Raw genomic sequence first — 18630 nt, 5'->3', positions numbered from 1 at the left:
CAAATTAACATTTTACTGTAAGTAGAAGAGCACTCGGTTCATGCTATTCATTATCTTGTCAGGAAACAAGGAGAATAATTTCAACTGGATATATTGTGTAAGGCTTTTTTTTTTTTCCATTTTTAATTGGAAAGCACACGGCAGCATTACGATCGTGACCTCCTGGTTCCACTGCGAGCAGTACAATATTTACCTGCTGTATGAAGGAAAATGGAACTATTTTGAAATATTTTGTTACCAGGGAGGTAGTTCTGTACTAGAAAACAGTGGTGTAGGAATTAGAAGGAATTGTACGACTGAACAATGCTGGAAAATAGGGGTTTGGGCAATGCTGGATTCACATGAGCTTCCTCCAGGCCATTAGTGTGACTGTCACTGGTCATTGAGGGGTTTTTAGGCTGTGCTTAGGATTTGGGAGTAAGAAACCCAGAGTTTTAGCACTGACCGGTGAAAAGCAACGGTGCTGTGGAATATCCAGTGACTAAAGGGACTCCAGGAGAGCTGGAGAGGCACCTGGGGCAAGGGCCTGGAGTTTCAGGACAGGGGGGAATGATTCCCACTGCCAGAGGGCAGGGAGGGATGGGATATTGGGTGGGAATTGTTCCCTGGGAGGCTGGGTGGGCCCTGGCACAGGGTGCCCAGAGCAGCTGGGGCTGCCCCTGGATCCCTGGCAGTGCCCAAGGCCAGGCTGGACAGGGCTTGGGACAGTGGAAGGTGTCCTGCCCATAGCAGAGGTGGGGCTGGATGGGCTTTAAGCTCCCTTCCAAACCCTTTTTGTAATTCTGTGAATCTCTCTGCATTTCTCAGCTGAAGTGGGACAGTTTCACACAAACAGAAGGTTTTGTGAACTTTGCAGGGGCTCCAAGTTGTGCAAGATTCCTTGGGTTTAGCCACTTTCCATACTGGGCGCCTGTCTCTGGCTGCTCTCTTTTTTCTTACTTCAGGAAAAATTGTTCAACCATTTTCAAGAACAAGATTAGGAAAAAAGAAATCCATTTTCTCCCAGATGTTACGAGTTTTTCTTGCTGTTTTGGTGAGGATCCTGCTGTGCCCAGATTTAATAGAAGGGGTTTGATGAGGGATGGTTCCCTTTTTTCTCAGGGTTGTATCTTCTGTTGCTTCAAGTAGAAAAATAAAAAAAAAAATTCAAAAAATTAAAAAACAGCTTCAAGTTTGGCCAGCCTATAAGAGTCTGGAAAAAGGAGTTCACAGAAACTCAGCAGAATCTGGTTTGAATTTGTTCAGGCTTCGCTGCTGGTGCCTGTCCCAGGCACACTGCAGTCACTGCTCTGGCTGGGGAAGCATCCACCAGGCAGGTTTTGCTTTTTCTGGGTGTGATGTGAGGTTTTGTGGGGGCACAAGGAGGGGAGACACTCCCCAGGTTGCCCCTGCCATGGCTGGGGACATCAGCATGGGAGCAGGACGGGGAGAGGGGTTCGTGGTGGGCAGGGAGTGGGGACAGACACTGGGACAGGGACACTTGGAGGACCTTTTGTGAGGACATTTGGAGAAGAAGCAACGAGAAGAAGAGAAAGGAGAAAAGAGGAAGGAGGAAATCGTGGGGTAAGGCTCATTCTGGAAGTCTGTGGATGTTCATTATTTTGTGTGAGCTACGAGCTGGGGTTTGCCTGCCTGGAGCTAAAGGCACCGTGGAGCACAGAGGAGACAGAGATGGTGCTCCCAGCAGCCAAAATGAATTAGGAAGGGGACAGAGTGACAAGCAGGGAGGGGTGGCAGTGGAAGAGGCAAACCCAGAGGGTCTGGCAGGGGAGCAGCCACTGTGCAGGGTCTGGGCAGGGGCAGCTCCTGCCAGGCTGGCAGCCTCCAGCCAGGGCTGCCGTGCAGGGAGATGTGCCAGGGGCTCCAGGAACCCACACAGCTCCAGACAGGGCTTGTGCCAGTGCAGTCATTAATGTCCTGGAGCACCTCTGGTGGTGCAGCAGAGCTCCCAGAGGAAGAGGTTAATGCCATCAGCAGAGGGGAGTGGGATTAGCTCGGAGCAAATGAAGATCACACAGGAAACAAGAGGGCAAAGAGAAGATCACTCACCAAGCCATGCTCCTCTCAGAGCTGATGGAGCAGGGCATCTCATTGGGAAAGTCTCATTGGAAAAGCCACAGCAGGTCCTGGGTGGTGCCATCCCACTCCTGAACCCTAACGCAGGGTGGCTCAGCACCAGCCTCGGGCTTGGCTTTTCCAAACTTGTTTGTGCTCAAATCTGAAACTAGCATTATTTTAACAGGGTTTTGTGTGTCATTTATAATTTATATTGTGATAGCACCCAAAAGTGCTTTCCAGACACTGAGCACATCTAATTCTGCCTCTAAAAAGCTCGGGGGGGTGGGGAAGAGGGGAATTGACCAGTATTTCCAAATAGAACTGCCCAGAGTTTGTGCTGATGTATTTTTAACAATGCCTGGTATGAAATCTTGTCTGGTATTATTCCGAGGATCACAACAGGTGTTGGGAATTGGCTGGGGAGGCTGTGCAGAAAGGGCAGCTGACAGCTCACTGTATATGCAGATGTACCACCTATTAGCAATATCCTCTGTGGTTTGCTCGCATGCGAGCTGAATAGATTCTCCAAACAATGCTGCACTGAATGGAAGCCATCAGCAGAATTGCTCAGGGCTGCAAAACCCATTACTTATCCAGCAGTAGATGGAAGAGCAAGTGCCACAGTGTAGTAACTTGTCCTGCTTTGCTGGAGTTGTTCTGCAGTTATTAGATCAATATATGTAGCTGCACATCTAATAAAGTACCAGAAAATAATTTATCTCAATGTGTATTGTTAGCTTAGTATTTATCCTAATATTATCAGCCACATAAACAACATAAATCCCTCTTTTTGTGCCTTTTTTTTGCTGCCGTTTCCACATTTTCTAAGCACACAATAGGTTGTGTCCCCTGCTCTGATTATTGGAGCCACATCACTGTACTTTTTACAATCGTATTTTAATTACAGCTGTGGAACCTATGCAAAATCATTTAATACAATGTTGTGAGCAAATAGCGCAGATGATGCGTTTAGTGTTTGATTGCTGTTAGTTTACTCATTGATTAAACATGCAGAGTCTGCTTTGACTGGGGAGGAAGTCAGAGACCACACACACACAGGCCTGTAGGGCTTGAATTCACTGTAGGATTCATATTTTCTATAGATTTTATATTTGCTATAGATTTTATATTCATTATATGTTCTGTATTACTATAAGTCATATATTTGCTATCGCTTCTATATTCACTATAATTTTATATCCACTACAAGCTCTATATTTGCTGTATGTTCCATATTCACTATTTTAGATTCCTATTTAGATTTTAGACCCAGGTTTTCCAAACGATTAGCCAGGAGTCCGTGGATGTTTGGGGGGCTCAAAAATGGCAGTGGGAATTTATCATTCCGTGAAGGAATGGTCAAGAAAAGTTTTCAGCTGGTCAAGGAAGATTTTGACCTTCACTGGTGACAGCTGATGGGTTTGGTAGAATTGGTGGTAGGTCTTGGAAGTGGAGATAGAAAATTATTTTGGCTATTTTCTGAAAGCACAGCATGATTTGCATGGAGTAGCCCAGGCAAAAAGCAGTGATTACTCAAGGAGGAAAGCAGTGTGGTTTTATAACAATAAAATACTTTTTTTTTTAAAGAGAGAAGAGAGTCTTGCCAGGAGGAGTGTATATTGTAAAAGAACCAGGTTTTGTTCCATTTCTAACAGAAGCTTACAGATAGTTATGAAAAGGACTTTGCTGCTATTTATTGCCTGAAGTTACTGATCCATCTGTCTCTACCCAAACTCTCGTACAGGCAATTTTTCCTCATCATTCTGTCTTTCTCTTTTCTATCACTATTCAATATTTAGATGGGAATTTTGACCAGTGGTCAAGTCAGAGGCTTATCAGCTATTGCATAAATCCTCAGCAGCTGGTAACTGAGCTGTGCAAAATTGTCACTTTAGGGTTAAATATTGTTGAATAAATAGACCTGCTGAAAGAACAGAATCTAACAATTCATGTTTTAGGGAATAATTACTGCAGAAAGACAGCCCACAACATTGTATGTGTGTTTGAGAGAGTGGTCAGAATATCTTTTAATTCAGCATTTACCCGTGAGAATTATTCCCATGAGGAGCCTTGCAATAAAATCTGCTTGGTCTATGAGAATAGAAAGAAATTGAATAAAAAGACTCCATTTCCACTTGTATTTATTCAGTCTGGGAAATTCAGTGGGCCGCAGCATTAGTATCAGCAGGGGATTCCTTGCTCCTAGCGTTAAATTACTGTCATAATCGCTCAATTATTTCTTCCTTGTACTGTTTAAAATAAAAATCCATCACATTCTATGTTTTTTTCTAACATTTATTAGGTTGAGTGTTTAGGAAAATCAATTATATTCAGTCAGGCATGAATTGATGAATGTTCTTGTAATAATTGTCAGTTGTTAAACTGAATGTACTTTCTCTTTTCACCCCTTTTCATTTCCTTCAGAGGGCAGAGGTGGCTCAGAGAGAAGCAGAGACCTTAAGGGAGCAGCTCTCATCAGCTAACAAATCTCTCCAACTTGCTACGCAGATCCAGAAGGCACCTGATGTGGTGAGAGAAAATATTTACTGACTCTTACAGGTTTCTGACATTCCTGCAGTACAGCTCCTTCAGTTTATGCCCACAGCTATAAAAACAGCTGTTTGAAGTCATATTTTAACTGAAAGGGATCGGTGTTCCTTTGGGATTGTGGTGGGGATCAGCTTCTGAGGGGGTTGGTGGCTGGAGGAGACCACGGGAAGGACAGAGGTCACTTGGCTCTGGGGTGATCCATCACTCCCTGCTCCAGATGGACTGCACAGCTCTCAGAAATCATTTCACATGGCTGAGAGCATCCGCAGAGGAGAAATGGAGGCAGCAGGAGAGCCTTGATGGCCATCAGCCTGTGGGGCCCTGGGGTGTGGGCTCCATCCCTGGGGCACCCAGAGCTCCCTGCCCTCTCTGCCTCTCCTAACTCCCTGTCTGAGCTGTCAGAAAAACTGGAAATAAACTTGATACCACTCCAGTTTTCACTGGCTGTATCTAAACTGAGAATTACACCTATAAATCCCTGGAAAACTGAGACGATACCCTGTACTCCTGCTTGTTGCCTCCTCTGTGTGGTTCTGCATCAAGCCAAGGCTGCTGATGGGACCTGCAGGCACAGGGGGCTGTTACAGGGCTCCAGCTGGCCCTGGGTGAGCAGGTATCACAGATGAGCAGCCAGATTATTTTGATTTTCGTTTGCCAAAAGAGAAATAGGAGTATTTAAATGTAAATATGCAATTAAGAGAAATTTAGTCTGCTTCTAAGCAGCAGATTTAAGAAACAAAAGAAATCATTGCTTTTTTTTCTTTGCAAGCCTTATTCGTGCTTGACACTGATAGCAGAGGAACACATGGCTGCCTTTAAAAATTATTTGCAGAGAATGAGTAACAAACCATAAGTCCTCCAGATCTGTTTGGTTGTCTATTAATACAACCCAGTATTTTCTCAGAGAAGTCAAAAGATAGGCAAGTAGGCTGCAAAACAAAAAAATAAAAAGCCTGAATATCACTTGTAACTCTGAATTACCTGCCTCTTCCTATCTCGTGTCCTAGTCTTATCATTATTTTAACATTAGGTCTTTCTTGTATTTAATAGTACTTCTGCACTTCATTTATATTTAATATGACAACTACTGCAGGATGAAAATGATCATTATCTATCTTATTTCAGACTCTACGTTCTAGTCTCAATAGGCACAAGCAGCAGATGATTATACAACTTGTGATGTTTCATGCAAGCAAATTAGAGGTTTTTTCAAGTTAAAAGTATAATTCAGTGTAATAGGAGAGTGTTGTTAACTGCTGTTCGAACATGCAGCTTTCTGTGAGTGCAGCGGGGTGCAGTCACTGAGAATCAAGCTGAATGTTTAGAAGATATGGAAAAGGGGATTTTATGTTCCTGTATTCCCAGAAAAGAGGGTATGGAGTACATTTCAATCTGCTGCAGTGTCACCTTCAGCTGTCAGGGTGTCTGGGGTGAATTCTCAGCTCTTTCACCACAGGTCTTTGGTTTAGTGCTCACCATCTTCATCTGCCTCTTGCTGAATGGATTCTCTCCTCCTTCACTGGTGCTTCTGAGGAACAGCCATTAACCTTTGTCAGATGCATTTTGGGCTCTTTAATGGAATGTGTGCCCCTCCTTGGGCTGCCTCCTGCCCCCTACACAGGCACAAGGCTTTGCTCACATTCTCCATGGAGGAGGCTCAGAGCTGCCCAATGCATCGCAGCTGTAATCTCCCAGCGCAGGAGACAGAGATGTTGCAATTAGTCTCTATTATCTTTTCTGAATGGATCTGCCTCCTTCTGGACCTCTCTGATTCCTTGTCCTCCCAGGAAGTCAGCCCAGAGAGGAAGTTCCAGACTTGAGGACAGATTTTACAGCTGTGGGAAACTGGAAGAAGGAAGATTTAGGAAAGAGAATTTCTGAAAGTGGTGACCAAAGGGAGAATGTCACATCTCTCTCATTCCCCATGGAGGGATGCTTGCAATAATGTTAACATGAACAATTTTCATGCAAGGATCAAGTTCATTGGAAGTAGCAGTTTGGGGCAATTTTGGACAATTTTGCCTGAAACGTGCAGTGTGCATGCAGAGAGCCACAGGCACATGGCTCTGCCGTTCCTGATTAAGAAATTCTGCTCCATTACTTCAGAATATTTTATCTGATTGGTATTTTGTAAGCACAGATTTTCATAGTTGTCAAAGCACTTGGGCTATTAATAATAAATAGATCTAAATAGAATCCTTTGACTTTCACTGCTGCATCTTTCCAGTGCTCTTATGAAATAGGGAAATTTATTCCCTCTCTTATCCCCGTTTTCCCAGGGAGCTCTCCTGGGGTGTAGGAAATTCCATCCTCCAGATTCCCAATGTCAATCACAGGAGTCCCAGGTTTAGGAATTGCCTGTTTCCTTCCTTTCTGTGCTCTGATCCTGTTTTCCCTGCAGGAGCAGGCCATCGAGGTGCTGACCCGCTCCAGCCTGGAAGTGGAGCTGGCGGCGAAGGAGCGCGAGATCGCGCAGCTCGTCGAGGATGTCCAGAGGCTCCAGGGCAGCCTCACCAAGCTGAGGGAGAACTCCAGCAGCCAAATCTCCCAGCTGGAGCAGCAGCTGACGGCCAAGAACAGCACACTCAAAGTAAGGCTTGGTTCTGCCCAGAGGATGTCTCAGAGATGGTGATATTGGGCTTTCCTCTGGTCCCGAGCCGTTGGCTCCTTCAGGGTATGGCTGAGTTCTGGTTTCTGTGGCATTCATGGAATCACAGAATGGTTTGAGTTAGAAGGGACCTTCAAACCCGTCCCACTCCACCCCCCTGGATATATTGTTTTTAAGGGATCACAGGTTTTTTAAGTTCTAAGTGGCCCAATCCTTACTGTTTTGAAACGTGGTTTTGCAGGACAAGGCTACCTTTAGGATTAAAATCACCACCAAACCCCAACAGACATTGACCATGGATATGTAATGAAACAGTTGAACTGAAAAGGCACAGAAAATCCCTCTTAGATTTTCAAACTTTTAATTCCCATTCCAGTTATACATATAGTGAAGATTTGCAAGGAATTGGTTTATCTTTCAATGTCCCTGCTACCCCCTCCAGTTCTCTCCACTGGAAATGGGAGGTGTATCATTCAGGGCATAGGAACAAGTAAAATCAGGGCATGGAGAAGGCTTTTATATAATAACCATTTAATTATTTAAATAATAGTAATTTATTTCTTTATTATTACCAATAACCATTTAATTATTTTTAACTGTGTATTTGCTGCACAATAATTCCCATTTATAATTAGCAATCTGGCCCTATACTCATTTGCATAGGAGCAGCACTGCACTAGAACCAGAAGGAACAGCTAAGAATTCTCTGAATGACCCTTTTACCTCTCTCTTGGGCAGTTTCACTTTCCCTGTGCTGAGCCCACACAGTTCTGATCTCTGAGTGAGCATGAGAAATGTTCCCTGACGTGGGGTATGAATCAGTTTCCTGTAACTCCTGTCTCCTTCATTGTTCCACCATCTATGAGCTCCAAAGTGTAAACAAGATAAATTTATCTATTCCATTAAAGACTTGGTAGTTCTGCAGGTTTGATAGTCTGAGAGTTTTCTGAGAGCAGGAGGCTGATAGTTCCCACTCAGCTCTGACTGTGGCGTGGGCAGCTTTGCTCTATCAGAATGATTTAATGTTCAATTGAAACTCTTACAAATTGCTCTAATTCTGACATTTTTTAGCAGTTACTGGTTTTGCTGTGGTGGAGCATAATTCACATGGAGAGAGACCTGTTAGGAATGAAAGCTGAAGTGTTGCAGTCAGTGTTTTCTGCATGCTTTAAGCTAGCTTTGCAGAATTTGAATGAAAATTCAGTGGAGCAAAGGGCATCTATTATGTAACTCCATTGACAGTGTCAGTCTCTGCCCACCTGGCACCATGTGGGCACCACTTTTAGTGAGGGAGAAAGGAGCTGCCCTGGTTTTGAGGGACACGTTCTGCTGGCTACACCCATGTTCAGGGGATTTTCTTATTTTACTTTTTCATAAAGCCTGATAGAAAATATCTTGAGTCCTTGCACTTGACAGATTTTCTTGGAATAAAGCATGTTCCTGGTGAGGTCAGTATTAGTTTAGCCATTAACTTCAAAGGGAGTAGGATCACAGAAATGACAGAGCAAGTCTTTGATTTTCATTTCAGTAATCTCCTTCCATTTTCTCATAGCCTTGCCTGGCTAATGCTCTGTATTTAGCTTTCTGTTGATAGTGGCTGATGTAGTGCCTCTATTGATAAAGTTTTAGTCATTTCAACCCTCTTTAACCTTATTTATTGCAACTATAAAAATATTTCCAAATACTTACGTTCACCCCGAAGTGCTGGGAAGGCCCAGGTTGTACAAAGCACCAAATCTCAGTGATGATGTGCTGATCTCCTCTTTGATTATGGAGGAATTGCTTCTGAAACAACAGAGATTTTAATGGTTGCCTCCACAGAAAACAACTCATAGTTCCACAAATTAAAGCAATGTTCTCAACCTGTATCTTGGGGGAATTGTTTAATACTCTATGACTTAATGAAACAATACAGAAAAACTTTCAAAATTATTGCTTCTTTATCTTCATCTGATCTAATAATCAAAACATGTCCTCTAGTAACAAGACTTGTCTCACTCTAATTGTATTAACCCTTTGTGGCTGGGTGCTAGAATGTCTCTGCTACCCAGTTAAAATTCAGTTATGTGAGCTGATCACTCTAAACTGAACTCAAATGTTAATCTAATGGTTATTGAAATGTTTTAAGCCCCTCAATACAGCCCCTGCTATTTACCTATGCCAGTTCAGTTAATAATACAGTAGTCATTGTATTTTCTGAATAACATGAGGAGGGACCCAATCTCTGCATGCTCTGACATTTGTTTATTCACACCACAGATGCAAGATGATTCTTTAACATAGGATATTTGCAAATTTAATATGCAGAAAATCCACCAGTCCATTCCTTCTGCCCTCTGGCTCCTGCATTTTTGTCTGTTGGAGGTCGTTGGAATATATTTTGTCTGCATTAACCAGGTTGATATTTAGTGCAAGATATTAGTTCCTCCAGATTGTCTCACAGCTTGAACCTTTGTTATCCCATGTTCTGTGCATTTTACAGGGTTCTTGGAGACAATTACCATACTAATACATTTTAAAACAGTCATTGACTGGGAAGATGCCAAGTGCCTAAATGTTCTGCTTCTGCACAGGCATCCTCAGTTGTTAGTTTATATTGTTTAGTAAAGTAGATGTTTAGGTGCAGATTTTCCATGGCAACAATCTCTGGATTAGGTACTTGGGAATGATGGATGTGTGTGTTTTTTATCCAATCCAAAGTAAAATATTGCTGGTTGTCATACTGCTGTAGCAAGTACCTGAGAGTCCAAAACAGCTGCGTTTTGTCAATACCTCTTTTTTCTCTTTATTTTTCTACCTGTGTTTTAGTACCAGAAATACTCTACTAGGGTCCAGCACTTCCCTGCACAGAATTACATTTAATACAGAGTTCATTAAAATGGGAATCATTAGCTTTTCTGTGGTTTATCTCTGTTTCTACAAAAGGCTGTTTTCTTAGCATACCCTTGCATAAGTAACTAACATATTAATCCGGGGTATTGCTTGTTTGAAATTCCTTCTGGTCCTTTTTATACTGAGAACTGGTATAAATTGCCAGTTATTCCTGCTGTAAAAGGTCCCCTGTTCCAGACCCAAAATGTTACAAGTCACAGAGTTAAGGAAAGGGTGAATTGCAGTGGATTTGCAGAGACAGAAGGACAAAGTGACAAGACCAAGGAGAGCAGAAGGATGTCTTGGGTTTTGGCAGGTCCTCCCCTTGCCTGTGAGCACTTGGAAAACTCTCAGCTGTGATGCTGAGTCTCCTCCCAGTACCAAGGGCTCTCTGGCTCACTGGTTTCATTTAAAGATCCCTCTCCAGCCTGACTTGATGCACTAAAAATTCTACCTGGATGCCTTGTTGAAGTCACTCTGTTTTGAGCTGCAGCTTGAAAAGCTGCTTGAACTCATGGCCTGCTGTAGCTGACCCTCCTCAAAATGTGAGACCTCAGGCCCTGGGACTATGTAGTACATCCCCATAATGAGATTTCAACATGTGTAAATTATCAAAACCTCCAATATCTTTATATTTGTAGGATTTTCCTGGTCACATCAACCAGGATTTTCCTGAAGCACTGTGTCTGCTATCTAAAGCAAAGTCAGTGCTTCCTATAGTTCCAGACAATTACTGGAATTTGGTAAGGCAGGACACGCCAGAAAAAACTACGAAAATTTGCCCTGTATTTATTCCAGGTGAAAAAAAAATTATCATTGCTGAAACAGACACTTAATTTTTATTTTTAACACAACTGAATGACTGCACAACCACTGATGACAAAAGACACGAGACCTTTTTAAGAGGCCACTCGTTCCATCAATGTCCCAGAGAGTGCAAATTCCACACTGAGCAGCAGTTCCTGGGATCCATTAAGAGCTGCTCGTTGAGCCTGGCTGTTCCTGCAGGAGTTTCCTCTCTCAGCAGTGCTGAGGATGCAGGGCTGTGGTGGCAAACAGCAGGAGCAGGGCCTTGAGAGGGCTGTGGATTGGCTGTCCACTTTGTCACTGCTGCTTAACAGCCGTGCTGATGGCAAGGCAGACATGTCAGCAGTGTGAGAGCTGCAAAGGGCTGGGTAGGAAATCCTTTAAAAATGGCAGAATAGCTGGAGGTCCCACAAAGCCCCACCATGCTGCTGTTGGCATCATGAAGAAGCCTCATTTAAATTACTGAGATGACTCAGTCCATGGATTTGCTGTCCTGTGGGTGCTGTGCTGCATCGTTTTGGGGTTTGTACAGCTCTGTGATACCCACACACTGACTTACTAGGGAAGACAGCACAAGGAACAGGTCCCCAATTCTGTTTCCCCAGCCCTGCCTCCATGCCCCATAGCTGGGCTGCTGCACAGCTGTGTGGGGCTGCATTTTAAATAACTTTGCTAAAATTATCCAAGTTCCCAGCAGCCCTCCCCTGCCCTCCTCCTGCATCCAACGAGCAGCCCCAGAGTGGGTGTAGGATCTTGAATTCCCTTCTCCCCTGAAGGCAGCCTCTCCTGGACATAAAGTCCTGTTTTCCTTTTTCATGTCATGTATTCCTTTCCTTTTCAAAGTAGATTCTCTGTCTTTGAGGTGATATGTCCTTGTGTTATTTCTGTTTCCCGTGACCTTTGGGATTCTGTGCCAGTTTTGACACCAAAAATGAACTGAAGCAGAGTTAGCCTGAATTTATCCATGGAAGTTGCAAGCCAGTAAGTTCTGTTCTCTGCTTAGATCAGGTGTGCCTGCACTAAGCAAAGAAATTATTGAAATTAATGTGGCTTCTGCAAGCAACATAACTGCATCAATTATGTGTCAATATGTTTTAGGCCTCCTGAAGCATTTACCCCGTAGTGATGAGCACTTTGGTGGGAGCTGGGTAAGGTCCGAGTGTGTGGCATTGTGTTCTGGATCGTGGCAGCGGGTTTGGTTCAGCCTTTGGGGCATCCTCACAGCCCGGAGAAGCCTTTGAGGCCACCCTGGGTGGGGCAGAGCAGGAGGAGCTGCTGGGGTGGCCTCAGTGCTCCCTCTCTGGTTGCTGCAGTCAGCAGTGCCTGGAAAACCTCTGGTACAGCTGTTTTGTTTGGGCACGGGGTGCTGTAGGAGCCTTCCAAGCCTAAGGCATTCCAGTCAACAACAGCTTCTTCAGTCTGCTCTTTTTATCATGTAGATAAGGTTATCAAGAACTGTCCTATTAAGAATACAGTATGTGCCAAAGCATCCTGCTTGTTTACTCAATCTCCCTGAAAATTTCAGCTGCCCCATTTTTTTTTTTAATACCTTCATTCCCGATCTCTTCCCTGAGCACATGACAGTGACATTGCAAGCAGCCAAATTGGGACCCACGGAATTCTTTCATGCTTGGCACTCTGTAAACAAAGGATGAGCGAGGTATAATTGTGTTTATGTTTAATTGGTTATAGTTTGTTTTCTAATATATGTAAATTAGGTATGAGTCATTAACCCTCACTTGTGCGCTGCTGTATATATGGAATAATTTGAAGATGATTTTCAAAGCCTGCAGAAAAAAAAACAATGTAAATAATTAAATCCATGTTCTCTCTTTTAAAGCAACTGGAAGAAAAACTGAAAGGACAGGCTGATTATGAAGAGGTTAAGAAAGAATTAAAGTAAGTGTTAAATGCTTACATAATTTTTTTCACAAACTCTGGTTGAACAGTGCTTGTTAAATGAAGCCACAAATCTGTGTTCTTGGAACAATAAAAAATTCAGTCAAAACCACAAAGATGAGGAAATTGGGAATATTGGCAGAAATTGCATCCAGAACCAGTGGAACTGCTGTATCTGAGAGTGCTCCTTTTTGTTGCAGCAGAGGATCACAATAGCAAATAAAACACATGTCCACGAAGAAAAGCCACTGAAACTATTGTCCACAAAGGAAAAGAGTTTCAGAATCTGTGGTGTTTTAGGTGGACCACTCTTTAAAAATCTCCAGCCAACTGCTGAGGGTAATGTGGACCAAAAATGACATGCAGAGCCTTTGGCCATGGTACCTTTGCTCTGCTCCTGCCAGCCAGTGCTCAGCACTTACCAGTTTAATGCTGGGCTTGTTTCACTGTATATTTTTGCTAATATATTGTGGTTTTAAACTAAAGCCACAAACAGCCTCTTCCTATTTCAAGGGATTTTCTTAAGAGACTTAAAAGAGCCTCATTTTAAACTATAACAAGATAAGCTGTCAGGTTCAGAAGAGAACTTTTCTGACTAGAAATATGTTTAGTGTCAAGGTTTAAATAACTGCGAGAAACTCCCATCTCTTCTTTCATCATTCTGGCATTTCTGTGTGTGTTTTAAAAAGGCTGAAATAACCCATTCCCTGGTTTAATGAGGTATTTCAGATGAGGCTGGTAGTCATGTGCTTTTGTTTACACGTCCCTGGAGAATATGGAAAGCAGATTTGGATTTGCAAGCCCCAGAACTGCCCAGCCCCTGGTGCTGATTTATTCAAGCCTGGCTGAGGTTCTGGTTCACCACCAGCTGTAGCACACCCTGATGTAGGGGTATAATTTTCACTGGAATTAAATGAATTGACCATTTATTTTGTCATTTTACCTGATTTTACTTGGGCTCAAAATAGCATCATCATTTAGTGATTAGGGGTAAATAGATCCACATCCTATCCTGAGTTAAGGGAACAGCTTCAGGTTTTAGCCAGTTTATGTCCTTGTGTTTGAAGCAGTGAATGGGAATAAGGCTACAACCTTCCAGCTTCCTGCATAAGATATTAAATGTAAATGTGCAGAAACAACAAATGAGTTTTGAATCCTACCTGGTTTAATGCAAAGGTTTAATACAACAGGACCAGGATTTTAAAGCCAGACTTAAGGTGCCAAGAACCCAATATATTCATTGAATATACTCATTTAAGCTTACTTTGCATCTGTACTTTAAATACCCACCCTGTGTTCCTGGTGATAATACCAATATTTTATTTATTTTTTTACAACACTGACTTACATGACAGCAGGGGTGGAAAAGCAGATCAGAGAAGCTGTGACACAGGAGGCTTCAGATGGTGCTTCTGCTCAGGATGAGCCTGCAGTGAAATAAATGGGAGACTCTGCTGGAAGTGGTCCTGGTTAGGTGCCAGTAAATTAACCCTGTTTTCCCTGCTGTTCCAGCTTTTATATCCCTAATTTATGGATTGATAGCTGGCTTGTAAGGGCCCTGGGGTCCATCACCATCCTGTGGGATGGTCTGAGGGTTGAGACCCTCTGAGGGAGCACTGAGGATGTTGGCAATGCTGCATCCTCCAGGCAGCTGCTTCACACTGTTCCCGTGCTCCATCTAATGCTGAAGGTGTGCTGAGGGCTCAGTGTGCATCCCCTGGCAGTGACAGTCTGATCTGCAGTGGGACTTGCTTGGGAAAGGTCTGTTGCTGTAAATCTGGAGCCCTCACACTGAGTCTTGCTGCAGCTGCCTTGTGCCCTGAAACACTGACAGAAATGAGCTGCTCATAACATTTGCTCCTAGAGAAGAGATCTTGTCAGTACAGCAGGAATAAAATGAAATTTGTAGGTGTTTTGGCACAGATGTATTTTCCTTAACCCTTCCTGGGATGTTAGAGGCAGGCTAGGCTGAGGGTCTCAATATCAGCCAACTTCTACCTCTGCAGGAACTTAGGTGGGCCCATGTCAAGATCTGGGGTGGCAGAATTCTTCACTTTCTGCCTTGGCTGTTGTGCCCAATGGCTTCTAAACCTATTTTTGAGATCTGAGAGCTCTCTGTGTGCCTTCAGTTCCCTCTCAAGTAGCACGACACGCTGACCCTGCTGCCTTTGCAGGCAGGATCAGACAAACAGAAAGACGAGCTGTCCCAATGCACACTTTGCTTTGCAGTCAGATCTTTAAAGTCTCCTTAGATGTGCAGATTCAAGTCACAAGATCATTTCTCTAAAAAGCAGGTAACTGATCTTGAGCCACAGATTGAGTCAAGATCTCATGGGCAAAGATATTCCTGGAATCCAAAGAAGAAACGTCGTGCTTCCTCATATTCCTGAGGAGAATGTGTCTTTTGTGACACATTTGGAGAGTCGTTTTTGACATGTTTAACTTTTACACTCTTTTAAAAATGAACCTGCTGGAGTGAATATTCCTCTCAGGGCAATTAGAGGTGCCATCAGCTTGATTTTTAGTATATTTTGTGTTACAACTCTATAGGAAATTACCTGTGAAATTGTCAGAAAGTTAATTCAGTTAGCAAAGAATCCCCTTCAGGTAGGCAGAGGTCAGTAGGTTTCCAGCCAAGGTTTGAATACACATTGCCTGCACCGATCTCACTGGAAACACAGCTGCTGCAAGGCTCAGGATCCTTCCTGAAGGTCCCAGCTGGCAACAGGTGCTCAGAACCAAAAATCAGCAGCCTGTGCAAGGAGAGGGATGACAGGATCAGGGCTTTAGAGGCAGATCTTTGTGTGGAGAACCAAATATAACCATAACCAGGTTCATGCTTCCAACCATTGTCAGCCTGCTTCTGGGGGCAGCACTGTGTGGCCAGGGCACCACTCACGTCTGCTCCTTTGGGAGAGAGCAGCTCTTTCTGGTTTAGCCTCATCCAGGAGGAAGGAAGGTGTTTGGAATGCTGCTGGATTGCTCCACATGGCAAACCCACGTGTGGTAAGTGGGGTCACAACTGCTCTGAGCTGAAATGGGATTTCCCATGGGATATTTGCCATGTGATAGTTTACTGTTCAAACTGGGTTTGAAATCAAATGAGTCTCCTCATTTGGGCATCATGAGGGTGTGCATTAGGACTGGCTGTCCCTTCAGAGGCCATTCCCTGCAGAATTCATGGAAACAGAGACTTGGCTGGGGTTTTCCCTGGGATGAGTCTCTGTGCATTTATCTCCCCCAGCACCTTGAAGTCCTGGGATGCAGAGCTGTGCCTAGAAACACTGGCTTTTGGGGATTTGCCACCTGAGTCACACACCTGTGATGTCAAAGTGGTGTCAGGGTCTCTGAGAACTCAAGCCATTAGTCCACATCCCGTCCCCTTGACCAGCACGAGTCCTCTGGTAGCACAAAAGAGTTGGTTTTGCACGTGGCTGAGCTGTTGTGCCCACACAGAGTCTTCACAACATCACTTCATGTGCTGTGTATGGGGTGATGGCTCCACCCTACAGCCAGGCAAGAGGTGACACTGAGGGATGCCATGCAATGCAAGTGATTGCCAGAAATTTGTGGTTTCATTAATTACTGTATTGCAGGGATGCCTGTCAGAATTAACCCTGTGTGCAATGAGTATGCACAGATGCACGATACATGAGGTCTCTTTCTCAGAATGACTTTTTTTTCCCTTGGGTTTGCTATGACTTTGAGTGATCTTGAATGGCCCAGAGACCTGATTTCCAGGGTGTCACTTAATGCACATCTAACTCTGGATTAATCCAGGGACAGGTTAGGCAGGTAATTGGTGCCTGGCTAACTCCTCATGGCATCCAGGACTAGGTCCTGTGTCTTGATACTGGCTTGTCCCCTTTTTTTTCTCTCAGTTTCCACATTTCATGGAATCACTGAATGTTTTGGGCTGGAAGGGACCTTAAAGTTCATCCAGTGCCACCTCCTGCCATGGGCATGGACAGCTTCACTAGCCCAGATTACTCCAACCTCCATCCAGCCTGGCCTTGGACACTTCCAGAGATCCAGGGGCAGTTCCAAAACCTTTAGTACATGATCCACAGCATTTAATACAGTTTAATACATGATTAACCAGATTGTTGCTGCTCACAGAGTTCTTGGTGCTTTATACATGACAAATGCTGTATAAACACCATCTATATGTGTTTATGTGTTTTTCTTCACCAAATGAATGTTGTCTTTGTTCAGCAAGAAGCTGAAATCATTTATTGCTTCAGTCTGAGGAAGTTCATGTCCTGCCTGCAGCAGGCTGGTTTTAAAGAAATTATCCACAAAGTACAGTAATAAGTCTGGATTCCTGTAAGATTCTGGTTTGCCAGATGACACAGCTCTAACTGAGAGCCTCTGAAGGGAGACATCCTCTGAGTGCTCAGTATTTGTATAAAATATTGACAATGAGACTATCAGATTCTGCTCCTAATATACTTATAAATATTTGGATCTTTCATATTTCTTAAGAAGTATTGGGCCATTTTGTCTTCCCTTTGCCATCGAATGAGGGGGTTATTAAAATGAAAAACTGCCTTTTAGCCTGTAGTGCCTTGGTTGGGAGGATTATTTGTGCATATTTTCCTTGCTGGTGAGCTGGTGTATATTCTGTAAAGTGCTGTACTGTGGTGGTGATTCCCCTGTTTTGCTGCTTTGCTACGACTTCCTCATTCCCTTCCAGCTTCACAGATAAATTTATATTGTTTCTGACAGCTTAAAATGTTATATCCTTATTAACCTTTAAATTTACACTTTAAACTGGCCTGGTGGGATTGCATATGGAATGATTTAGATGATGCTCGAGAAAATTTTCTTATCCAATAACTGGTTTGAGGAGTTATTCTGTATTCATTAGGAGATTGTGTTACTGCAAGGAAAGTTGTCATCACTTGTGGTGTTGCTGGAGAACAGGACATGATAATGTTAATGCTCATTAGTGGAGTTGTTATGAAAAGAAGAAATAGAGAATAATTTCTTTTTTCTGCCTTCCACAGTATATTGAAATCCATGGAGTTTGCACCATCTGAAAGCTCTGGTGCGCAGGTACTGAACTTACTTTTGTTTTCTTATTTATTCAGCAGCTCAGTTGATTAACAAAAATTTTGTCTTGCAATTCCTTGTTGTTGACATTGACAGTTTCCTGTTGATGTTGAGGCTTCTGGGTCCATCCTTGTTTTTCCTGATGTTTTCTTATGTAAAAAGCTGAACTGGACTTTTTTTTTTTTTTTGCCTGTTAATTTCATTTAAGTGGTCAAGGACAAAGTGACATTTCAGCTGTGCTGGAGTGGGTAAACCAGAATGTTGTGAAGTTGAGTCATTTAAAGATACTGGAGTTGGTGTACGGGCAGCACACTGTGCAAGGACTTCAGCATTTTTAAGTATTTGTTAGCCTTGAAAATTTCTTTTCACAAAAGAAAACAAACCTTGGAGTAGTGCGAAAGCTCTGCTGTTCCAGCAAATTAATCTTACTTCAGTTTAAAGGTTATGAATTAAATTCCTGTTTCTGAAATCCAAACTGAATATCAATATCTTGGGATTAATTTTCAATGGGATTTTTAATGATCAAGGGTTAGCTAGGTAAGAGCAAATAGCCGGTTTCTCTGACTGATGTTATTTTGAACAAACTGTTTCTGCTGAAATGCAGCATGTCAAGGAAATGCTTAGCTTGGGTCAGTTGACCTAGAAGGAATAATATAATCTTAACTCCTGTTTTAATCAGATTAAAAGAAGTCTACAGCTTTTAAACTGAAAGCGTGCCAGGACCATTTAAAAATAAGTAGGATTAAGAAAACGTTCCGTTACACATCTCAAAATAATGCAGA

General features: G+C 43.1%; 1 protein-coding gene across 7 annotated transcripts in view; it reads left to right on the top strand.

Annotated features, from left to right (window-relative positions):
- The window catches only part of CUX1 (cut like homeobox 1), a 268969-nt gene that overhangs the window by 176811 nt on the left and 73528 nt on the right, over positions 1-18630 (top strand). For all 7 annotated transcript variants that reach the window (XM_038157828.1, XM_038157826.1, XM_038157829.1 and 4 more), the window contains exons 10-13: positions 4483-4587; positions 7010-7198; positions 12735-12793; positions 17803-17851. In XM_038157828.1, coding sequence (XP_038013756.1) covers positions 4483-4587; positions 7010-7198; positions 12735-12793; positions 17803-17851 — 402 coding nt within the window. The remainder of the gene's footprint in view (positions 1-4482; positions 4588-7009; positions 7199-12734; positions 12794-17802; positions 17852-18630) is intronic.

Source organism: Motacilla alba, chromosome 19 (assembly GCF_015832195.1).
Source record: "Motacilla alba alba isolate MOTALB_02 chromosome 19, Motacilla_alba_V1.0_pri, whole genome shotgun sequence".
In the NCBI taxonomy this organism is placed as follows: domain Eukaryota; kingdom Metazoa; phylum Chordata; class Aves; order Passeriformes; family Motacillidae; genus Motacilla; species Motacilla alba.
This window is presented reverse-complemented; position numbering and strand designations above follow the sequence as displayed.